Source organism: Nothoprocta perdicaria, unplaced genomic scaffold, assembly GCF_003342845.1.
Source record: "Nothoprocta perdicaria isolate Ctin4 unplaced genomic scaffold, notPer1 scaffold_3, whole genome shotgun sequence".
Taxonomy (NCBI): Eukaryota; Metazoa; Chordata; class Aves; order Tinamiformes; family Tinamidae; genus Nothoprocta; species Nothoprocta perdicaria.
The window spans coordinates 2348647-2370341 of record NW_020455532.1 but is presented as its reverse complement, the minus strand read 5'-3'; the positions used below and the strand labels follow the sequence as shown (position 1 = coordinate 2370341).

The 21695-nt window shown below is 48.0% G+C and overlaps 2 protein-coding genes across 2 annotated transcripts in view; one reads left to right on the top strand and one right to left on the bottom strand.

The window, feature by feature from the left end:
* COL9A3 (collagen type IX alpha 3 chain) overlaps positions 1-15731 on the top strand; it is a 32589-nt gene extending 16858 nt beyond the window's left edge. The window contains exons 16-33 of the mRNA XM_026042273.1: positions 1087-1140; positions 1975-2028; positions 2317-2370; positions 3057-3110; positions 3857-3901; positions 4534-4587; positions 4762-4815; positions 7679-7732; positions 7886-7957; positions 10307-10342; positions 11482-11526; positions 11841-11873; positions 12289-12435; positions 13115-13169; positions 13874-13913; positions 13963-14114; positions 14225-14302; positions 15388-15731. Coding sequence (XP_025898058.1) covers positions 1087-1140; positions 1975-2028; positions 2317-2370; positions 3057-3110; positions 3857-3901; positions 4534-4587; positions 4762-4815; positions 7679-7732; positions 7886-7957; positions 10307-10342; positions 11482-11526; positions 11841-11873; positions 12289-12435; positions 13115-13169; positions 13874-13913; positions 13963-14114; positions 14225-14302; positions 15388-15563 — 1257 coding nt within the window. The 3' untranslated portion in view covers positions 15564-15731. The remainder of the gene's footprint in view (positions 1-1086; positions 1141-1974; positions 2029-2316; positions 2371-3056; positions 3111-3856; positions 3902-4533; positions 4588-4761; positions 4816-7678; positions 7733-7885; positions 7958-10306; positions 10343-11481; positions 11527-11840; positions 11874-12288; positions 12436-13114; positions 13170-13873; positions 13914-13962; positions 14115-14224; positions 14303-15387) is intronic.
* Positions 15732-16025: 294 nt separating this feature from the next.
* On the bottom strand, positions 16026-21675 carry TCFL5 (transcription factor like 5). Its single transcript, XM_026042001.1, has 6 exons — positions 21026-21675; positions 20269-20422; positions 19476-19632; positions 18607-18832; positions 17723-17864; positions 16026-17446 (listed from the first exon to the last, which is right to left on the bottom strand). The coding sequence occupies exons 1-6, from the start codon at positions 21673-21675 to the stop codon at positions 17327-17329; spliced, it is 1449 nt and encodes a 482-aa protein (XP_025897786.1). The 3' UTR covers positions 16026-17326.
* Positions 21676-21695: the final 20 nt, after the last annotated feature.

Below are 21695 nucleotides of genomic sequence, written 5' to 3'. Positions count from 1 at the left end.
AATCAGATTATCCCCCTTGCCTTTTTTCCCCTCCAGTTAAAGCAATATCATTTCACCTGACCCAGATTTCATGTTGTCTTTCCATCAGTTATACCCCATTCTGCCAGCATAAGTTCACCACATTTCCCCTGTGCTCTGTTCCTCACTGCTTTTCTCTGAACAGTAGCATCTATGGACAAACCCATGTAGATTTCTTTTGTTCCTGTGCTGCATTTTCATGGTAAAGTTCTTGGGAGGAAGAGGTTTGAGGAAGGCTCAGTAAGTGCTGACCTGAGACTGCTTTGTTTGGGCCTGATCTATGGTTAGATCACAGGTCACTAGATTTTTTTTCTGCAAAGCAAAAGCAGTCAGTTGGACATTAAAGATTCAATCCACATGCGTGTGAAAAGCTCTAGGGTGAAGCGTGGGAGAGCACAGAACCTGCAGTCTTGCTTGTGGGCCAACACCCCCATTCTACTCTTTAATGTGCCCAAATATGAGCCTAGAGCTGCCTCTGCAGAACTATGGCCTCTCTAATGGCCTTTTCCACTGCCCACTGGCCTGTCACCCAGCCTCTCCCTAGTGTGGTTACTGTAACACCAGTTTCATAGCAAACCCTCATTCATTTCTGACAGGCAACACGCTGCAGTCTGTGATGACACCAAAGCAGTTCCCCTCTCTGGGGATCCTTCCCTAGCTTTTACAATCATAGAAGTTGTTCATCTGAACTAAAATTAAATGAGGTAGTTGCTGTCTGTCGGACATTAATTATGCCGAGAAGAACATAAGCAGTAAATATTAAAGATTTGCTCTGACCTTGTTTGTGTGTTTGTTAAAACAAGTGCTTCAGAAAGTGAAGGGGACCGTGGTCTCCTCCCTGGGGGGTTGCTAGCAGAGTCCCCRCTGCGATGAACAGTCAGTGCATCAGGAATTACAGAGTGTAACTGAGAAATTACAGCCAAGCCCTGGGGATGTGTGTTTATACTGGTGCTTGGCAGAGGTAAAGCCAGCAAAGAGCACAAGAGACCTTCATCATTCACCCCCTTGAAGTGTTAGTCTTTGTCACGGTGTTGAAGATGCTTAATGGCCTTTCCTCTATTGTTACAGGGSGAGCAAGGAAACAAAGGACCTCAGGGCTTCAGAGGGCCCAAAGGAGACACTGTGAGTGGGGTGAAGCACTAGTCTGCTCCAATGTTGAATGCAAGATTCAAAGGAGTCTTACATCTTTATTATGACTTGTCCTCTTAATCCATTTTTTAGTGCTTTAAAGCTGTAAAAGTGCTTTCTTAAAGCAAGGTGGAATTTGAAAACTTTGTTGTTACCAGTTGAGAGGCAGGGACAGGGAGATGGCACCAACAGGGTCCAGCTGGAGGGCCTTGATGGCAGATGGCTCTTCCAGGTTTTGCTGTCAGCACTCTCTGTGCTTTCAGTTGTTTTATTTAATTCTGCCTGCAAAAAGGGACTAATTGTTCTTATGCATCTCTCTAAAACACACTGGGAACTGTGAATGCAAGCTACTAACACAAAAAACAGAAATAATATTTCTAGACACTTAAAAATATAAAATTATTATTTTTCTCAGAAACAAAGCAGAAGAAAAAAGAAAGAAACAAGCAAACAAAAAACATGCTTAACAAATTGTTTATGGGAAGCTGTATTTCCCTCCATGGGAGATCCTGCATTTGAGGCTATAGAAAATAGATATTTATATCTTGTTGTTGTAGAAGAGGTCTAAATGCTGCTTGCAATCTACAGTATGGAGCTCTAATCTTTATCTCCATCATTTGAAACAGCAGAGAAATTTATCAGATGCACAGCCAGCATTACATCAATTTGCTAGTGTACCCTAAAAGAACTACTGTCCGTTATATGAAACAAGTCAAGAGCCTGTACAGATGGGATGAAATGTCCCTAGACTTTTACTATTGTGTTTGTTTAGTTACGGTTTTTAAGGGCTGTGTCCTGGATAACACAGGATTTGTTACTGATTTCTAGGGTAGACCTGGACCAAAAGGAAACCCAGGAGCTCGTGGCCTCATAGGAGAACCTGTAAGTTCAGTTAATCATGTCTCTGTCTTGCTTACGGATAACATGGTAGAAGTCTTGCATCTTACAGTCTGTGTTATCACGCTTTGACCCTGCATGTCTATTTGTGTAGCTTTTGGTGTGGTCCTGGTTGGACCAARCCCTGGCTGTCCTGCTCTTAATGATAAATATCTCACTTTATTCCAGCTAGCCTAGAGCTGGGCCCATTGCCAAAAGGTTTCTTTGATGGGAATGTATTTTGCAAACCGCAATGTCTGTCATGACTTTAATCTGTCCCTTGCCTGGTTGCAGGGCATACCTGGCAAGGATGGACGAGATGGAGCTCCTGGRCTCGATGGTGAGAAGGTTTGTAAAGTCCTACTTAAACACTGTGCAGAACRATTTCTGTTACTGTACCAAGCCTGTTATGAAGCTACTAATTCATGTGAGGAAAGAACATAATAGCTGGAAAACTTTTGCTTCTACAGAGAGCTTTTGACTAGTGTAACTAGTGAAGAACAGTAAATTGCTCTCATTAATTAATTTCAAGGAAGTTCCTTGAAGAGAGTAGATGCACATGTGGGCCACGCACATCTAAACTCTGCTAAGCCCCTCTACTTAGTTGTTCCTCTTGGCTGACTCCAGGCCTTCAGAGATGCTTTTTTTCAGAGCTGTTGACAGAGGCATCTGTTTATTCTAATTGCATGTAGACTAAGTGCTGTCAGGTGCTAGTTGCCTGATTTTTGAATGGTGATCCCCCAGGACCATGTTGCCTGTGTTGCCAAGGAGGGAAAACTCTTGGATTATTAAGGCTGGGAGGTATCTAGGGAAGCACCTGCAAGCACTGAGCTCGCAACTGCCCCCAGCTGCACCTTGTTTCTGATGGGTGCCCAGCTCCTGCAGGTTCTGTTGCAAGCTCACCCCACGTGCTGCCCAGTGCAATGCACGTGCTGCGCTGAGGCAAGATTTAAAATGCCTCTTTGAGTGTCTCCCCGAACTGTTAAAGTGTTTTGAAGTATCGGGGGTCCCTCCTAACCTCTCAATATTCACAGGGTGATGCAGCTCGCATGGGTGCTCCTGGAGAGAAGGGGCCGAACGGACTTCCCGTGAGTATGGCAGCACGGCCAGCTGCTCTCGAGGCTCTGCAGCAGCTTGGCCTTCCAGCAGATATTTGTTGTGGGGAGAGGAGAGGTTTGTTTTGTGCCCTGCCTCCCAAGGGGCCCCATTTAAGCAAGGGCAAAATATCCTTTTCCCAAAATATGGAGGGGGAGTAGTGTACAAGACCCAGTGGACCCACATCTCCTGTAACACCTGGTAGTAATCTAGAGACACCTTGGCCTTGAGCCAGTCTCACTTGTTTCTTTCTAAATATCTACATTTGAGGTGGACTTCACTTTCCACATCCCAGGGATGTGTATCTCTTGTGCAGGGAGCTAAGATCTCGGATATAGCTGACCAGGATTCAACAATATTCTGAGCTGTGTCCTCAACTTACTCAGTGTTCACTGACAAAATCTCTCTCTCCAGTTTGCCCTCTGTTTAAATGGAGGTAAAGTATTCCTTCCTTCTTGTCTTGCAGAACATCTTGAACAACTTTAGAAGGATGTTTCTGCAGTGCAAAATGGTGCTGCTGCAGTTTTATTTGTGTATTACTCTTTGCTCTAATTACYAAGCAGTGGTATATTCAGAGCTACTAGGACAGCTAGCAATAAGAGAGAAATTAAAGCCATCATTTTCATGGCAAAATCTGCAGGAATGTAAATCCTCCTTTATTCCTTGTATGTCAGATGAGACCAGAATAGCAAATGTACTAACTCTACTTCTGACACTGCTTATTTACTTATTTTCACAGGGRTTGCCTGGAAGAGCAGGTATTAAAGGCTCGAAGGGTGAACCAGTAAGTGAATCTCTTTAATGCTGAGTTCTGACGGGRAACTATTGACTGTGTTCAGTCAAGGTTTTTTGGCTTTGGAGGATTTGGTACCTGAGGACTTATAAAAGGGAGTCCTCAAAGGGAGGACTTATCCCAGAGAGAGGGTGCCTGTGTTCCTGCCCAGGCTGAGTTCTCCTGGCCATGATGAGCAGGTCTTGGCTACTGCAGTAGCCAGCGAGGTCCTGTTCTTGTTGAGACGTTTCAGTGAAGACATATTGGATACCTGGGAGGATCTCTAGGAGTTGGGTCAAAAACCACCCAGGAGAAAAACCACCAAAGAGCTCTGAATTCACACCTCCACGTGAAATGAAAGAAAATCTCAGATTGCTTTAATCTGTCACAGAGCAATTCTGGAAAGTGTTGTCCTTCAGTCGCTCCCATCCATTTCTCTAGTTTCCCTGCACCTGCATCATTATTTTTGCTAATCCCCATGCATGTGACATAGCTGCAGGAAGCCATTTCTCCTTGCACAACAGTTTTTATTTCCTCAGCCACATTTCAACCCCTTCTTTTGCTCCCACCACGTTGCCCTGAGTAGGACAAAAGTGACTGTCTGATGAGATGCCCCAAGTGACTGTTTGTTTTCTCCTCTGCAGGGCAGTTCTGGAGAGATGGGAGAGGCAGGTCCCTCTGGAGAGCCAGGCATCCCTGTACGTAACCCTGCAACTTGCATCTGTCTTGAGCTCTACTGAGTGTATTTAAACCAAAATAATGAAGCTGGAGCAAATGCCGTGGCTGCCAGCAGTAATGCAGCAGCTCTGCAGGTTGGGGAGGCTGGATGTGCTGCTCCCAAAGGGCCTGGCTGACTTTGCTGCTGTTCTTAGGGCGATGTGGGTGTTCCTGGTGAGAGAGGCCTGCCCGGACCCAGAGGAGCGACTGTAAGTAGCTGACTGCTTCCTATAGTGCACATCAAACAGGTCTCAAAGTAGAGTTTCCTACATGGGATTAATGCCTGGCTAGAACAAAAGGCTCTATTCTCTATGGGTGTTGGCTTTGGGGAGGGCAAAGTGATTCCTTCCCTTCCATGTAGCAAAGAAAGCTGGGGTTGTTGAGAGGTTTATGGGGCTGCTGCAGTCAGTGCAGAGCCTGGCAGCAAATCAGATAGCAATGTTCAATTTGGCCTCAATGCAAGTTAATGAAGTAATGCTTCCATTAAGCTATTTCAACGTGTATAGCTACCAGCACACAAAACATGAAATCCTTCCTTTCCTTGTATCACTTTCCTTGGAGCAGCAGTGGTTTATTGCAAAACCTGAGGCCATATAAGCACCAAAACTGGCCAGGCTGTGTGTTGGCCTATTGAATGACAGGAGCTTGAAATATATTGAAGAGTTCGTAGGGCTGTTAACAACCTCTTGCCTTTCTTGTACCACATTGCCTGCTTTTCACAACTGCTTGGAAATACCCCAAAATTCACAACCATATGGAGTGAGGCCAAAACAACTTTCAGATGGGGAATCTGTTCACACATTCCCCATCTCATCCACCCTCCTTCCAGCCCTGCTGTAGCATCACCCTGCCAGGAGCTTGCAAAGGAAGTGGATGTGCATGTGAGTCACTAGGAAACAGGACACCTTGTACAGCCAGACACTTCTCTCTCTTAAGCTGTGAGCTGATGACTATCTGAAACTTCATGGTTAGAATCCACTGAGATCCTCAACGGAGTGTTTTATTCCTGCATTCATTCAGTTCCCTGCATCATCTCAAAGCTTTAGAAATACAGAGCTAGAGGAATTGTGCAGGGCAAACCTTCTGCAATAACTACATGGCTACCTGTTGTGTCCCTACTAAGCAGCATATGATAAAAGCATTTTTGTTGTTGTTCACAACATTAAATATGCCTAGGATGCCATTTATTTTCTTACTCCCCAACTATTGTTGCTGTTGTGCTTGGACCTAACCTTCCAGGGGTTTTGTTGTGCCTCTCATTTTTTTAATATCTCATTTTGAAATCCAGAAGCCTACAGCAACACTAACACGGTTTGTGGTACATGTCACTTGGAAGAAATTGAACAGTGTAATGATTTGTTGTGTGTGAGCAGCCGCTCTTCAAATGTCCAAGGAAAGGGAAAACAGAAATAATGTGAATTAATAATGTGTGCTTTCCTGTCTCCAAATTTTTCATCAAAATTGGATGCCTGAGAAAAGGTATTGTGGGATAGCCAAAGAGCAAGCATGATTGATCTAACTGTATTATACTTCCAGACCTGCAGTRGAAGCAGTAGCAGATGAACCAATGTTTTATTTCTTGTGATCTGTTTTTTTAGGTCCCTAAGTTATATGAAAATATGAAAATTTTTGAAAATGAAAATAGAGCTGCAGGATTTGTCCGGTGTTGAGACTATCTGGCTTAAAATAATTTGACTTCCCATATTATACCAAATCAAGACATATTTTATATTCAGAAGCTGTCAAGATCTGCCAAATGCAGCTTTTTTAAAAGTTCTACAACAGCAAAGTAATTCACACAATTCATATTATTTTCACACACAATTTCATGTTATTTCCATAGAACTCTGTCTTTATAACTCTCAATTTCCTTGTTGAGTTAAAAGCAGAAGACAGAAGTGAGAAGAGTAGCCACAAAAATGCCCAAGTAGTTGACTGGCTCTTCGAAGAAGGGGGTGTTGTGTTTAAGCAGAACAGCTCCTAGTTCTGGGCTTTCTGTACAAAGTTGCAGCCCCACTGATCTTGTCAGCCAAGCAGGAATAAGGCAACTGATTTAGATTGTAAATTTAATCACCCTTTGCAAAGGTTTTCCTCTTCCTATTCACAATGGCCTGAAGAAATGAAAGAAGACAGTAGATGTTTGGATGCTGAGGTGAATTAGGCTAACAATTAGGGGAAAATACATATAAATACTTTCATATTTTCTTGTGAATAAATCTGGAAGATTTGTGCATTCACAGCAAAGAGAAAGGCCTTTTCAGCAAGGGCTGTGCCTGCCTTGCAGTCTCGTGGATACTTGGCTTTTTGAGTACACTGGGTAGTCCCTGCTGATGGAGGCAGCCAGGTTACAGTGTATGGGAATCCCTCTGCACTGCAGCTGGCAGAGGAGGCTGCAGAGAGGGACTAAGCTGAAGTCCCACTTTGTCATGGAAATTTGCCTAAGGCTCCTCTTTCAAAAAGACACTTTAGAAGGCTGGATTTAGATGCCTAAATCACTTACATTTTTATTTTACCCAGGTTTTTTACCATATATCTGATTTTCTCAGTCAAAAGCAAGATTCTTCAGAGTAATGTTCATGTTCTTTCTAGAGTGCTTGCCTTTTTAAAAGCACCTGCAATAAGGCGAAGCCTAAGAGGCTGCCTTTCCTATATTGCAGGTACAAAATATGCCCAAGCAAGTGGATGCAGTTGTCATTTTTTATGTCTAAGTCATGCAGTACTTGTTTTACAGCAGTTTCTTGCAGAACCACCTAAAGGAGTACCACTTAAATGCTTAATCCTGAGATGGCAGATCCCCTTTAATGTATATTTTACATACTATATGGTTCATTCACTCTACTAGAGAGCGTGATTAATAAAATAGAAATGAGCATTTTTATTAATAGTAACTATTAATAAACTTCAGTATATCCCAGGCATCACTGTAATGGCTGTTGATTAGCGTTGCCACTAGGAAAACTGTTTTGCAAAACAAAACCATTTCCTGTGTTAGAACTGAGTTAATTTAATTACAGGTGTGACTTAAGTGACCCTGAATTATCTTCTTGCAAATGCTTCTCCTTCTGCTTTCAGGGTCCACTTGGTCTCCAAGGTCCCATTGGCCCCCCAGGTGTAAGAGGCTTCCAGGTCAGTATTCTGGGTCAGAAAAAGCAGGAAATTCCTGCAACCTCCAGGCAGGGATCAGTCAGCAAGAAGTTATGGAAATGGGTCAACTTCAGGGGTGTCATGGGGTTTTTTTGTCACTTTAAGCTGTAGTTCTTTTTTGTGCTTTCCTAACAGGGTCCCAAAGGTGCCAGTGGGGAACCTGGCCTTCCTGGTCCAACAGGAATTCGTGGAGAGTTTGGTGACAGGGTAAGGAAAGGAAGATGCTTGTTTCTATATTCCTGCTTTAGAGACACAAAACCATGGTCTAATAGGGCCCCCAAACATTGTGCAGCTGGTATCACCCCTGAGAACACCAGCATCCACATCAGACCCTGTAGGAAAAGAACCTTGACCTTTGGGGCCTTCAGCATCCAGCCTATCTCTAAGGTTTATTTTGGGATTAGTGTCTGGCTTTGTTCACATCACTCAGAGGAGCTAAAGTGATGCATAGTGTAGAAYGCTAAAATACCCATATTGAATTTCACAGGGAAGAAAAACAGAATAATTAAGAAGTGTCTGAAAGGCTGAAGAAGAATGGAGATCCCCATGACCAGCTCTATCCCAAATAGAGCAGAAGTTTAGGAAAAATAATCCTCAGGACRTGGACCAAGAGGGATTCTCTCACCAAAGGGCTTAGTAGCAGGATGGTAGAGTTCATGCCACTTTGGATAGGGGAATTGGCTTATCTGAGGGTCAGATACCACATTCATTGGGATGAACAGTTTCCATCTTCCTACAAGTAATGAGTTTTTCTTTACAGTAATGATTATGAGGGGCTCAGATAAGGCAATGTGGAGACCAGAAACATCCAGAAGATCCCCCGAAATTCCCCGTCCATCCCTGTCCTAGAGCCACTGGCTCTGGTGGTGGGTTGGATGGACCCACCACTTTGGTGCTTCTGCAGAGCAGTGGGAAGGTCAGGACACATCAGCCAGTCTTGAGTTGCTGAAATCATGGATTCTGAAACAGAAATCATGGATTCTGCCTCTTTTCTGGTTTCATTCATATTTCTCTCCAGGTATCCACTTCAGTTCCTAGAAGTCCCACTATTTTTAGACAGAATGGAATCTTTTTTTAAAGAGGCCTTTGGGACCATCACCTAGCCAGAGCAGACAAGTGTTTTTTTTCTTTCCAGTTCTCTATACTGATTTCACCAAAAATGCTCTTCCTGGAAGCACAAGAGAGCCAATTCACCCGCTCTGTTAATCAGAGGTTTGATTAGGGTTTCTGGACTCAACTTCTTATCTTTGCTCAGTGATTTCTTCCCGAGCAGCAGCGCAGCCGGGCCCTGCACCAGGATAAATCCAGCTTTTTGTTTCACTGGATCCCTTCTCATTTTAAGGACGGCAGCAAGACCGAGCGCTCGGCGCTCGCGGGCCAACAGGGCCCGAGTGTTGGCGCCTCCCTTGATGCCCCCGTTAAGGTGAAATTTCCATGTAAATGTGTGTAAATAACAGTGTGAGGCACTTCGGCCTCCACAAGGCCTCTCTGTGCCGGCCCCGGGCAGCTTTCCCAAGTTGGGAGGGCTGGAAGGCTAAAACAGGCGGGTTATTGTGGGCCCTTCCCGCATCCAGGGCATCGCTGCGGGCAGGGACGTGGCCCCTGGAGCTGCTCCGAGCCCAGGGCAGGAATTCGCAGCGGGAACGCGCAGGATCCCTTCCTGGCCGTGAAGATCCGCGTTTGCTCTGAGCTGTCACTGCTGCCCCAGGTCTCAGCCCRGCACGAGGGACCCCGGGGGCTCCACGCAGGTCCCTGTAGCCCGAGGACCTGGTCTTGTTTTGCCGGGGAACCTGCTGAGCAGGGAACGCAGCCGATCCGGAGCCGGCCTCATCCCTGGCGTGTTATCCAGGCTTACAGGAAGGACCGATTCCTCCCTGCCGGCCCGGCTGCCTCCAGCCCCTCACTGGACTCATCTGCAGCCAAATTTTCCTTCTTTGCAGAAAAAATAACTCTCCCAGGCAGAGCCAACAGGTGCTGCCATGGTTTTTTCCACCGTCTGCAGGCTGTGTTGGGGAATGCAGGCCCACATGTCAACAAGTGCCTTATCTTGCATGGAGAATTCGAGAGCTTTGTGCAGCAGGGCCCAAGAGGAGCAACGGCGCTGAGATCGTATAGAAACTCTTGCAATTGATGGGCAATATGGGGCAGAAGGTGGATTTGAGAGTCCCTGCTGGGGGAGCTTGTGATGGGCAAACGTATTTTCTCAAGGTCTTTATTAGGAACAAATTCCTGGGAATTCTGGATGCCACAGCAGCCTGGGGTGATGCCTTTATCAGGGATTCCTTGCTAGGCACTAGCATGAACCAGGTGCCCAGGGGAAAACGTTACCTCCCTGGTGGAGATGCAAAGGGTGAGGATGGTCAGCGAGGGGGTACTGGCTGTGYCACCAAACTGTCCCCAAAGCCCCCCCCATTGCTAAGAAATGCCAGGGAGCCGCGGTGCCCCAGCCCTTGGGAGACCCAGGGCCACCCTCTGCCCTGGGCGAACGTCTGGTGGCACCAGGAGGTGCAGGAAGGCGCCGGTTTGGGCTCACCTGCCTCTCTCGCTTGCTCCTAGGGCCCGGCGGGCGCTACCGGTCCCAAAGGGAACCAGGTAAGTGGCGCTGACCCCCCCGCTGCGACACCCCCGTGCTCCAGTCCCCGCCGGAGCCGCCGCCTCCCGCCCGCAAAGCGCCGCTTCTTCCCGCTTTGCCTGCGTTCATGGGAGAGCCGTCTAGAAAGGCAGGGGTTGGAAGGGGCAGGCGGTGCTGCTGGCTGGAGGCCACCAGCCCCTCGGGTCGTGGGCRTGGAGGGCAGTGCCAGGGACACCCTATCCTAGTCCAGAGCAGGCCAGGACACTCATTTACTTGATGTTTTGCTGTGTAATTTTCTCATTTGGATTAATCTTGCTGAGGAGTATCTGAGCCGGTTTGCATGCAATAGCTTGTGCTAGTGGTTCTTTACCAAAAACGGTGCGTTTTTCCCCAGTCATTGCCGGTTTGCTTGCAGACTCGGGGTCTCTGTTTCATTGCTAAGGGGAAGATCAATCCAGCTCCCTTTGCCTTGCAGTAGCTCCTCCCCAGAGCTGTGAGCTCACCGTAATGAGGTTCATTAGCTGCTCTAATTGCGGCTGTGTGGGCTGGGAGGGCAAAGTGCTGCTGCCTGTGCAGCAGCCTGGGCCGTTCCCGGCCCTGCTGGGGTTGCTCCTGTCCCTGTGGGCTCGAGGGAAGGGGATGAASAGGTCCCTGCTCCCGGGCACACCTGGCCAGGCAGCGAGGGAGGCTCCTCGCCCAAACGCCTTGGATCCCATTCGGGCTGTTTAAGGATGGGATGAAGCAGCCCTGGAGGGGAGTGTGCTGGGGATGAGGCTTCCTGGACACCGTGTGGTGCCACTGCAAAGCCACGTGCTCCGGGAGCCCTGGGCATGGGACACCTGACATTCAGATCCACTGGAAGAGACTGGTGAGACATCCCCTGGTAGTCAGAGACCCAGAGCGGCCGGGTAAAAGGCCCGGGCAGAGGAGCACGTGGTGCCCACAGTGCCTGTTCCTGGTGCCTGTTYCCGCAGGGCTCATCTCTTCCAGGGCGGCTTTTCCCCCTGCCAATAAACCTCGAGCTTTGCAGGGGCAGCAGCTGCCCTGAGGGCACCCGTGTGCAGGGAGCAGCACCCACGGGCCCTGCCCTGGGCACGAGGGGCTGCCGGGTGCTCTGGGTGCCCATGTGGATGTGCTGACGTCCGTGTCTCCCTTCCAGGGCATCGCTGGAGCCGACGGCCTCCCYGGGGACAAAGGAGAGCTGGTAGGTGCCCATCCGGTCATCAAAGCCTCCGCTCACACGTGTGAGCCCAGGGAAGCCCAGCTCAGGTGGCCAGTGAGGATTAACCACATGGGAGCTCCAGGAGCTGCTGTTGGTGACTGGCTGGGCAAGGCAAGAGCCCCCCAGGCCTTGGGCTCACCGTGTCATATACCCCTGTCATTGCTGCCACCTCAACTAGAAAGGCCCACGGGGTGCTCTGTGTCTGCTCTGCTTCCCGAAGCTCAGCACGTGGATTTGATCAATGTACCCTTTTTTATTGGSTTATTGTTTCATGTTTTCCTTTTATTTTCCCACAGGGTCCCTTTGGTCCTCCCGGCCAGAAAGGAGAGGTAGGTGCCAGACCCGCCAGTGCTGGGGTTGGGGACAAAGGCACTTGCCGTCCCTCCATGAGGTGTCTCCAGAACTGCAGGGTGGCACCTGCAGTGCCATGTCCCAGGGAACATGTCCCATGCAGGGAACATGACCCAGCAGCCTGTGTTCCTCTCAGCCATGCCCTAAAATCTGTGACAATGACAATTCTTTGTGACGATCAAATGGTACAAACTGGATTTGACTAATTTGGTTGCAGGGCAGACATGGACTCTAATAACCAAGACCTCTATGTCAAACCACCCGYGTAATGGACAAAGGACGTGGGCGCCCAGTTCCTTTAGGGAAATGGGAAGAAAAGCTTAATTAAGCCCCTTAAGAGCATAACAGACCATATCTTGCTTTTTAATCTTTTTTCCTTTTTCTTCTTTACAGCCAGGAAAAAGAGGAGAGCTTGGTCCCAAAGGCGCCCAAGGACCTAACGGGACCGCCGGTGTTCCGGGGATTCCTGGTCATCCAGGGCCTATGGGCTTGCAGGGAGTACAGGGTGTTCCCGGCATCACAGGAAAGCCCGGCCCTCCGGTGAGCTCCCTGCTTTGGGGACCCAGCCAGGGAGCTCTAATGGGAATAGGTGGGGTCTGGATTTGGGTCTGGGTGAAAAGCCCCTAATTTTGTCCAGATTTGGGGAGACAGAAGCGGGTAGATGCACTCGCAGCTCGGTCCTGCCACAGCAGCCTGTCTTATATTGAACACAATTAGTGCAGTTTGCAAGTTTAGAGTTAAAAGTATATTCTTCAAATTCATGCTTTGGAGAATTAATCTTCTCTCGCACTGTTATAGTAATAGATTTTCTGCATTCAATAGAATGGGCTGCATTAAGTGACTTTTCATTAGAAAAGTGAGTTAGAAGTTGCTGATTATTTGAAAATATAACTCTTACTCACTGCTCCAAATGTTAGGTTTTTATCTTTGAACAGAGGTAATGCCTCGTCAATCAGGAAAGGCCAAATGACCTTTAAAATTCAAGATGAAATAATCTGGCTTCAAATATTGAAATGAATCCCTGCTAGTAAGGTCAGGACAGCTTCTCATTGGAGCTGTTGTGATGTGAGGGGTAAATGCATCCTCAGGAGGGATCCTTGGCTGCTCCTTATGAGCTGCTGGGAATGAGTTTTGTGCCCACCAGTTTTGTGAGTTTCTGTCAGGGATGGTTATCAAACAAACCCACATTCTTAAGGCAGGATTATTTTCTTAATTGCAGGGCAAAGAGGCCAGTGAGCAACATATAAGAGAACTCTGTGGGGAAATGATAAACGGTGAGTGCTGCTGGGGAAAGGGGCTTTAAATACAGAGGTAGCTGRAGAGATGGAGATCCTCAGTGCGAGATGACCCCTGAGATTTTGTTATTTCTCTGATTCAACGGGGGAAAATATTTTGACATTAATGTAAAGTAATTATTCAGGGCTGGCAAAGCTGCCCTGCAACATCCCTGTCCTGCCCTTCTTCCTTCTGCCTTTGATCCTCACAGCGCCCCTCGCCCCTCTGCCCCCAAGGGCCTGCAGGAACTGTTGCTGCTTTGACACTACGTTGTGCATTTAGAGGGTAGCTTCACCCATGGCATGGAGTCAAAACCATCAGGTTTTGGAAAACTTGATCATTTTTAGCATTGTTCTCCAATATTTAGAATCTTTAAAAGTTGGTTTAGGAAGCAAGAAATATCGGTGACTTAATAATCCTACAGATTGGGGACCAAACTCTCTATCTGTAGCTTGAGGTTTATTATTTAAAAAGAATATAAGACACAAGTGAGCTGGCGTGGCAGATTCTGGAAAGTTTAGCCTCCTTCTGGAAGCAGCAAGTGTGTAGGAGCAGCAGAGAGCAAGAAACCTGCCAGAGCAGCCGCCTTTATTGTCAGAAACTCGGTTTTAGCTGCTCCCTCGCTCGGTAGCTCCCCYGCGGCAGCCGGCGCGGGGACGGGGGCGCCGCCGCCTGCCCCATTCCCCGCTCCGTGTTTTTGCAGATCAAATTGCACAGTTGGCTGCCAATCTGAGGAAGCCGCTGTCCCCCGGCATGACGGGACGTCCCGGCCCCGCCGGCCCCCCCGGGGAGGAAGCCGCTGTCCCCCGGCATGACGGGACGTCCCGGCCCCGCCGGCCCCCCCGGGCCTCCCGGGACGACGGGGAGCGTCGGGCACCCCGGCGCCCGCGGGCCCCCCGGCTACCGGGGCCCGACGGGAGAGCTCGGCGATCCCGGACCCAGAGGTGAGGCCGCGCTCGTGGTTCCTGCAGCGTTTTGAAGCCCTTCGCGCGGCCTCTGCTCTGCTTGGGCTGCACGTGCAGCCCGTTGTGGAAATTCTCTKCTTCTCTTCAAGGTGATGCTGGTGAAAAGGGAGATAAAGGACCAGTTGGACAAGCTATTGATGGGCCTGATGGAGATCAAGGGCTTCAAGGTAACACCTTTAATAATCTAGGGTTGCAAATTAATAAATCTCTATTAGAAACTCAGAAGGAAAATKCTTTATTTTTTCTTACCCATTAAAACAGTTTTCTAATTGCAATTATATCTACACAATGAATATGTTACAGGCACCAAAAGCAGGCTCTCGTCTATATAATTTCACAAAACCAGAATATTTATACAAGTTGTCCCAGATTTCTCCATAAAATAAGTGCATTAATCCATAAACATGTTTTCTTTTCCAAAGCTTGTAAAAAGATGCTACTCTGTACCCATTAAGATCATGCAATATAATGAAATAAACAGCAGCTGCGATTCTTATCAATAGGATCAGGCGCTTTTTATCATAATTAAGATAGGAAGGCAGGTTTTTGRCTACCTGATACACCTGCCCTCAGGTGGACAGAATCTCATTTAACAGGRTTGAAGGGCGTTTCAGTAGCGTGCATCAGTCATAGAGTTGTTRCAGGACTGAGAGGTTTGTGAATTGCTTGGAATGTGAAGGAAAAAAGAAATTCAAAACCAGTCCCTTGGGTCTGTCCTAAGCAGGAATTTTTTTGCTGTAAAGGGAACGTGCCTTTCAGCAGGAGTGAGTTTTTGGAGCTCGGCACGGGTGTAAAGGAAGCTCCACGTGTGCAGAGCCAAGGACATTTCTGCATATTCGTTCTCAAGGCTCTTCTACCCTCGTGCAGTGTTAATCGCTGCCAGCCTGGAGGAGGTGAAAGGGACGGGAAGAGCCCAAAGGAGCCAAASCCCGGGCGAGGGCTGAGCTCGGAGCTGGGCCCTGGCTCTGGCTCTAGCGCAGCCCTCGGCCCGCCTGGACAGGGATCCTGCAGAATATTCCTGCTCCCAACTCAGTCGCTGCTACTCGCAGCGTGATGCAGTAACAACTCCCACCACGCACTCCACACCTGGGCTAAGTTTATTTAACACCTTGCACAAAATGGACAGAACAAGCCTGATGTACAGACACTCCAAGTATTTTAATAACTAAAAATCATCTTAAAAGAAAACTTTAAACTAAAAAAAAAAAAAGGAAGATAATATTTCATTAACTCTTTTCCCCCCCTTGTTTAGGACTACCTGGTGTACCTGGAATTAGCAAAAATGGTCGGGATGGTGCTCAAGGTGAACCCGGTCTTCCAGGGGATCCTGGTACTCCCGGTATGATTGGGGCTCAGGGAACGCCGGGAATCTGTGACACATCAGCCTGCATGGGAGCTGTTGGAGCAGCAACTTCCAAAAAATCATAAAAACGACACTACGATCGATGCAAAAGTGACTGAATATTTAAGTAAGAGCATTGTAAGAAAACAGCAAGAATCCTCCTAGTGATAAATGGACAGATGTTCCTTCTATTAAAATGAATTAAGTGGAGACTGTGACTAGCAAGTGAGTTCTACGGAAAAAAAAAAAAAAAAGCATCAGGCAAAAACTTGTAATAAAAAAGGCTTTTTGAGTATTTTCTCATCCCCCTACGTTGTTAGCAGTAAAGATGCTAAGAAAGAAAGTCTCCCCTTCCCTTTCTGCCTTTGCAGCCCTGGGGAGCCTTGGTCCTTCTCACGSGGCCCCCCTAACGCTCCTCGAGGTCGGGGCTCTGCTGTGCAGGCGTTTGAGCCTCCTCCGCTCCCTGGCACTGCCGGCAACAGCCATGGAAATGAGTTATTTAAATATCCCCTATTCTTAGGCCAGAGAGTCTTAAGTGAAGATCACATCCCGTCTACGTTTCCTGTCCATCTTCTGGTTGCACCTCAGCTATTTGCAAAGAGYAATAAACAGCAGAGCTCTTGCACTCAGATTCTGCAACGATGTAATGTATATATTTCAAGTGGCAGGGGAGAATTTTTGTATATTTCCATCTAATAATAAAGGAAATTCAGTAACAGCATTCTCGTGACCGCTACTTAAGCTATTTGCACAGTAATTGTGAATGAAACCCCAACTAAGAAGGGATGCTCTTCTAAAGACCAGCCAAACACACCTGTATGAACTGTTGTAAAAATAAACGGAGATTTTTTTAACCTTTTCTTGGTGATACTGTACGTTTCATTATACACAGCAATGCTTTGATGAACGCCACTCCCTGAACTGTTTTTACAAGGATTCTTTGGAAATAAATTGCTGCAAAATTGTGAATATCCGTGATTTAAAACAGTATTTATTTTGGAGACATTTTTGTACTTTAAAGCCTGTTAGCATCATCTATTTAAAATAATAATAATGCCACTCTCAGTTCACAAACTATTCTACCTCTGTCCTAAATGCTGAAGTTTATGCACAAGGGAGCCACATTAATCTTTAAACATGAAAATAGTTTGTGCATTTAAATAATATACTGTTTACAATGTGCCACTTTTGGACTAAAGTAACAATACAAGAAACTGTTGGACTTTAAAATAATCTTAGTCTGGGGAGGAATGTGTTAAAACATTCATGGCAAAGGTGATCTTCAGATAGCAGTTCAATTTGGAAACTATGCACTTATTCAATTAACTAGTATAACTTTTATTTGAAAAAAAGGCATTATAATGGTATCTTTAATTTCTTTTAACACCTAGAGAATGTATTTGCATCTAGTCATTAAAGGACCAGTGGATGTTCTACARCCCTCCCTAACTGGCCCATGGCATGTCTTCCTTTAAAAAAAATAAAAATAAATAATAAAATGAAAGCGCAGTGCAGAACCATAAACAGAAAAGGGGTAAAAAACTAACGGGGGAAAATAGTGAGTAGGTGTCGTGACATTTTCTGCTGCCTCTGGTCCCTGAGTCCATTTATCAGCAAACTGATCGGCACTGTTGGTAGTTAACTTTCATTTCTCTTCTGAATAAAAAACGTTTTCATTCATGCTCTGTTAGTGTATTTGTACACGCTGTGTTTTGCAAGGCCATCCTGGAGCCTGTCAAGTTACTCACGTGAGAAAAATGGAATTACTCGCACGAAGGGCAGCACCCAAAGAGAGAACAAAAGCAGCCGGGCCGATTACGAGCGGCCCGAGCCCTTCGAGCTGGGCGGTTCAGACGACTTGGTCCCCAAGGCCGTGCGTGTTTTCCTGCACCGGACACGCTACAAATGAGTCTGATCTTGCTAGTTTTAGTCTTCTGCCTGTTTTACCACAGAACACAGTCTCAAATTCCTAAAATCAAAACACAGGAAGGATTATGTTTAAGGAATATATTGATGCAAGATAGTGTTTTTCAAGAGACGAGTGCATGGAGATGTGTACTGTAACAGGGAGCAGTGGGGCTGGGCAAGCATCTCCACAAGCAGGTGGAGAAAGGAATAGTCAGGGCTACATTGGCCCTTTATAATGTAAATATCTAGCAAAAGCCTTGCACATTCTTGTAGCTACATTCTGATGGATTCGAACTATTTTCACGTTTGTAATCAAGAACAAAGCTGGCTTAAGAACCTTTTTCAGAGAGTCTCCGTGCCGTTCGTGAATGTACTTCAGAAAAGCAGTTGTCCATTGCAGCGTCGTCGCCTTGTCGGTGTCCGCRGTGCAGAAGGGAACCAGGAGATTCAGTTCATCGCAGCAAATCCGGATTCTGCGCCTACAGAACAACACAGACCACTATCATCAATTGGGAGAGAAGACAAAAAGCAAGCAACACTGTCTATTCACGGGCTGCTAAAAGTCACAGCCCTTGGGGATTTTCTCTTTTATCTTCTGTTAGCTACAAACTTCATGTTTATGTATTAGCCATGGGATATGTGAGTTAGCATAGATTTGTTAAATCAAAACAAATCAACAGATCAGAGACTTGTTAAATGCTCTGATTTATGCCTTTATTTTTCCCCTTATGCAGTAAAACAACAACAAAAAGCGCCCCCATCCATTCTTCCCTCTAACAAATATCTAACACTTTATCCCTGGCACTGATTTTTCTTGTAAGGAAAATGCAATAGGTCAAATCCACCTTCTGCCCTGGGTACTGATGGTAGTACTACAGTATTGGTATTTCAGAGAACCACAGAATCATTAAGGTTGGAAGGGACCTGCAGAGCACATCCCRTCCAACCCCCTGCACACGCAGGGTCACCCAGAGCACGGGGCACAGGCTGCGTCCAAGCGGGTTGGGAAGAGCTCCAAAGGAGGAGACTCCACAGCCTCTCTGGGCAGCCTGCTCCAGGGCTCTGCCACCCTTATTGGCAGGAAATTTTCCTCAAGTTCCTGTGGAACTTTTGGTGCTTCAGTTTGTGGCCAGTCCTACCAGTGGCCACCACTGAAGAGGGGCCGCCCCATCCTCCCCACCGCCTCCCCTGAGGTGTTTGTGGACACCGAAGGCCCCTCACCTGCGGTCCCGCTCCATGCGGTTGTGGCGCTCGCGCCGCTGCGAGACGCCCTCGAGGGCGGCCCCGGCGGCGGCGCCCGCGGGCCAGGGTCCCTGCGCGCCCGCGGCGCCCGCGCCCTCGCGCGTGTTCTGGATCTCGCCGAGCGGCTTCCGCTCCGCGCCGGGCTCCAGCGGGCTCGGCCGGCTGCGGCTCCTCTTGCTCAGCGCTTGCTTGCACAAGGCGTCTTCTTTGCAAAACCAAGAGGAAAGGGAGATCCTGAATTAAAACCTTGCTATTATTATTGCAATTCTGATCAAAGATTGATCACTTTAAATTTATTTTTAGTCATTTCATTTATGGGGAATAATCTCTGGAGCTTTAGCCCCATCCTAGATTGAGTCATAGAAACAAAACGTCCTTAGGAAGCCCTAACGCACTGCTTGTTGCTTGACAATCTACTTAGTTTCTACGTTCTCAAAGTAATTATTGAGATAATACTTGCTTTTAATGAACATTTGAGGAAGTCCTTTAAATGTTCCTCAGTTTTATATTGGCTGCAACTGCTACACCAAATTTGGGGTTAAAGAATTGGCAGAGCCAGTTACTTAGACMCAGCCCAGGGTTTCCAAGGTACTTTGCAGTCTCAGTTTTTCTCATTTCAAACTAGCACTGCTGAACAATTTTGAAAGTATAGCTAAAATTCAATTTTTTTTAAGGAAATCCAGTCCCATATTGTCCACAGTGTGTCCCAGACATAGTGACCACAACTCATATGCATCAGTAAAATCATATTCATTATAGAAAATAAATTCAGAAATAAAAAACACAAGTACAGATTTGAAAATGAAGGGCATGGATAGCGACGTGAAAGGGAGTTGCACGTGCTTTACCTCCAACTTTGATCCAGACCTGCTCGGGCAAAGCCTTATTCCTAGCACCCGCTGTCTGCTTCGTGGCTTCCATCTCCTGATGGTAACAGAACGGTCTGGGTAACGCCAGGTCTTGGTGTTTGGCAGCTTCCAAAACAGCGCAGGACGTTCCAGAGGTCTGCGAAAAACAACCACCCAAATCCTTTTGGTCAAAATGRGTTAGAACAAAAGGAAATGGAAATTTGTCCTCGCTGAGCGTTTCCTTCTGGGATTGTGTAGATGACGTTTATGTACACACACACACAAGATTACAAATATCTTCCTAACAAGCCATCTAAAGGCTGCCTGATCATGTTACCTGCATGCACATTATCACAGATGACATAACTGGAATAAGTACTTTTTGATGGTCTTAAAGATTAACCTAAGAATAAACAAATTACAACATTGTAAATCCTTCTTTTCAGGCAGATTTAAACCAATCAAAAACCAAAGAAAAAATTCAAACATTTTAGCATAATCTTCTGGAATTATGTTACACCTAAAAGGGGTAAATTAATGGTGTCAGCACTCGAAGATTGCAGGGTTGTTAGAGGTGGAATTAGCACTGGGAATACACAGAGATCGAGACCCCCCTGGTGCAGCAGGTGCTACAGGTAACACGGGACGATTTTTCAGGAGTTTGCGATTCCAGACTGACTCCAACGCGGCCCAAGCCTAAGCCTGGTGACCTGCTGCCCCGGCGGATCCTGCCCCAGGGATGCRGGCGGATCTGCAGCCGCCTCCTCCCGCTATCAGCGGGACCGTCACCCACCTGCGCGTGCGAGGCGCCGGCGGGCGCGTTCATGGCCAGCAGCGGGTACGCGAACTGCAGCGCCGCCGGCTTGCCCTTCACGAGGCCGGCGCACTTATTCGGGTGCTGGTGGAGAGGAATCAGCTCCGAGGGCGGCCGGATCAGCGTTACTAAACTTGAGGAGAAAACACACACACAGGTGCAAGGCTGGCTACTYGACAACGAGGGGCAGAACGTCTGCAGGTGTGCGCTCCCTCCTGGGAACTAGCATCAGGAAACCACTTTCATCTACTCGAAATACAAATCGTTACTATTGGTTTTTGTCACTTTGGTGACGAGAAGATCAGCTGAGGAGAGTCCTCTAAGCAGCAACGTTTCTTTGCAAGGTTTTCCCACAGCTGGGCCCCCAATCTCCAGCATTATCCAATTCCCAATGCTTTGTTATCCTCTAAATCTACCTGACTTCTACCAGGTAGCGTTTAACACCAGGCAACGTTCTTCCCCTGCCTTTATCTACTCCGCTACTTGGTATCAAAAATAATATTGGGAAGTAATCCACTTTGTATCTATTTTGTAACTGTGCAATATAYAAAGGGAAAACCTGAGGCGGGCAGAGTTACGGCCACATTTTACCGGTGCAGTTCTTATAAAAACCCCAACTCTTTGCTTTTTGCACATGAAACCAGCCCCGTGCACAGGCTCAACTCAACAAACCAGTTTAGAGCTACGTGAAAACCCCGGCGGTGAAAGGTGTCGAGGACAGGGAATCCCCACGCACTTGCTGAGGGCGGCGGCGGGCTCGTGGGGCTCCGGCGCGCGCGGCGGCTCCGCCGGGATGCTGTTGAACCTGTCCTCCAGCCGCACGCGCACGGCCGACCTGGCCCTGGCCTCGGGCGCGGGGACGGGCCCGTCGGCGCCCGCAGAGCTGCCCTTGGGCCGGACGGCGCCGGGCGCCTCCGCGGAGCCGCCGCCGCCGGGCGTTTTGTCGGCGTGGGCCGCGGGCGGGTTGGGCTCGCTGAGCAGCAGCATCCTGAGCTCCTGGAAGTCRACGTGGCCCACGCAGGGGTTGGAGCTCAGCAGGCTGCTCTCCGGGGGCTGGCAGAGCACGGGGAACACGGGCTGCGTGGCGGCGGCCGGGCCGGCGTCGGGCGCGGGCTCCGCGGGGCCGCCGGCCGGCGCGAAGGCGGCGTTGAGCCGCGGCTCGCCGTCGGCCTCGCCGGCCGGGGCCTCCATGTGGGCGCAGAGGATGTGCTGGAGCTGCGTGTACTCCATCTCCGTCATCTCCACCAGGCTGAGGTCCGTGGTGGTGAAGCTCAGGTTCTGCTCGGCGAAGGAGGCGTCGGTGGGGCCCGCGGGCGCCAGGGTGGTGTCGGCCGCGCCGGGCGGGACGGAGCCCCGCGCCTCCTCCTCGGCGGCCGCTCCGGACATGGCCGAGGCGGCGCCCACGC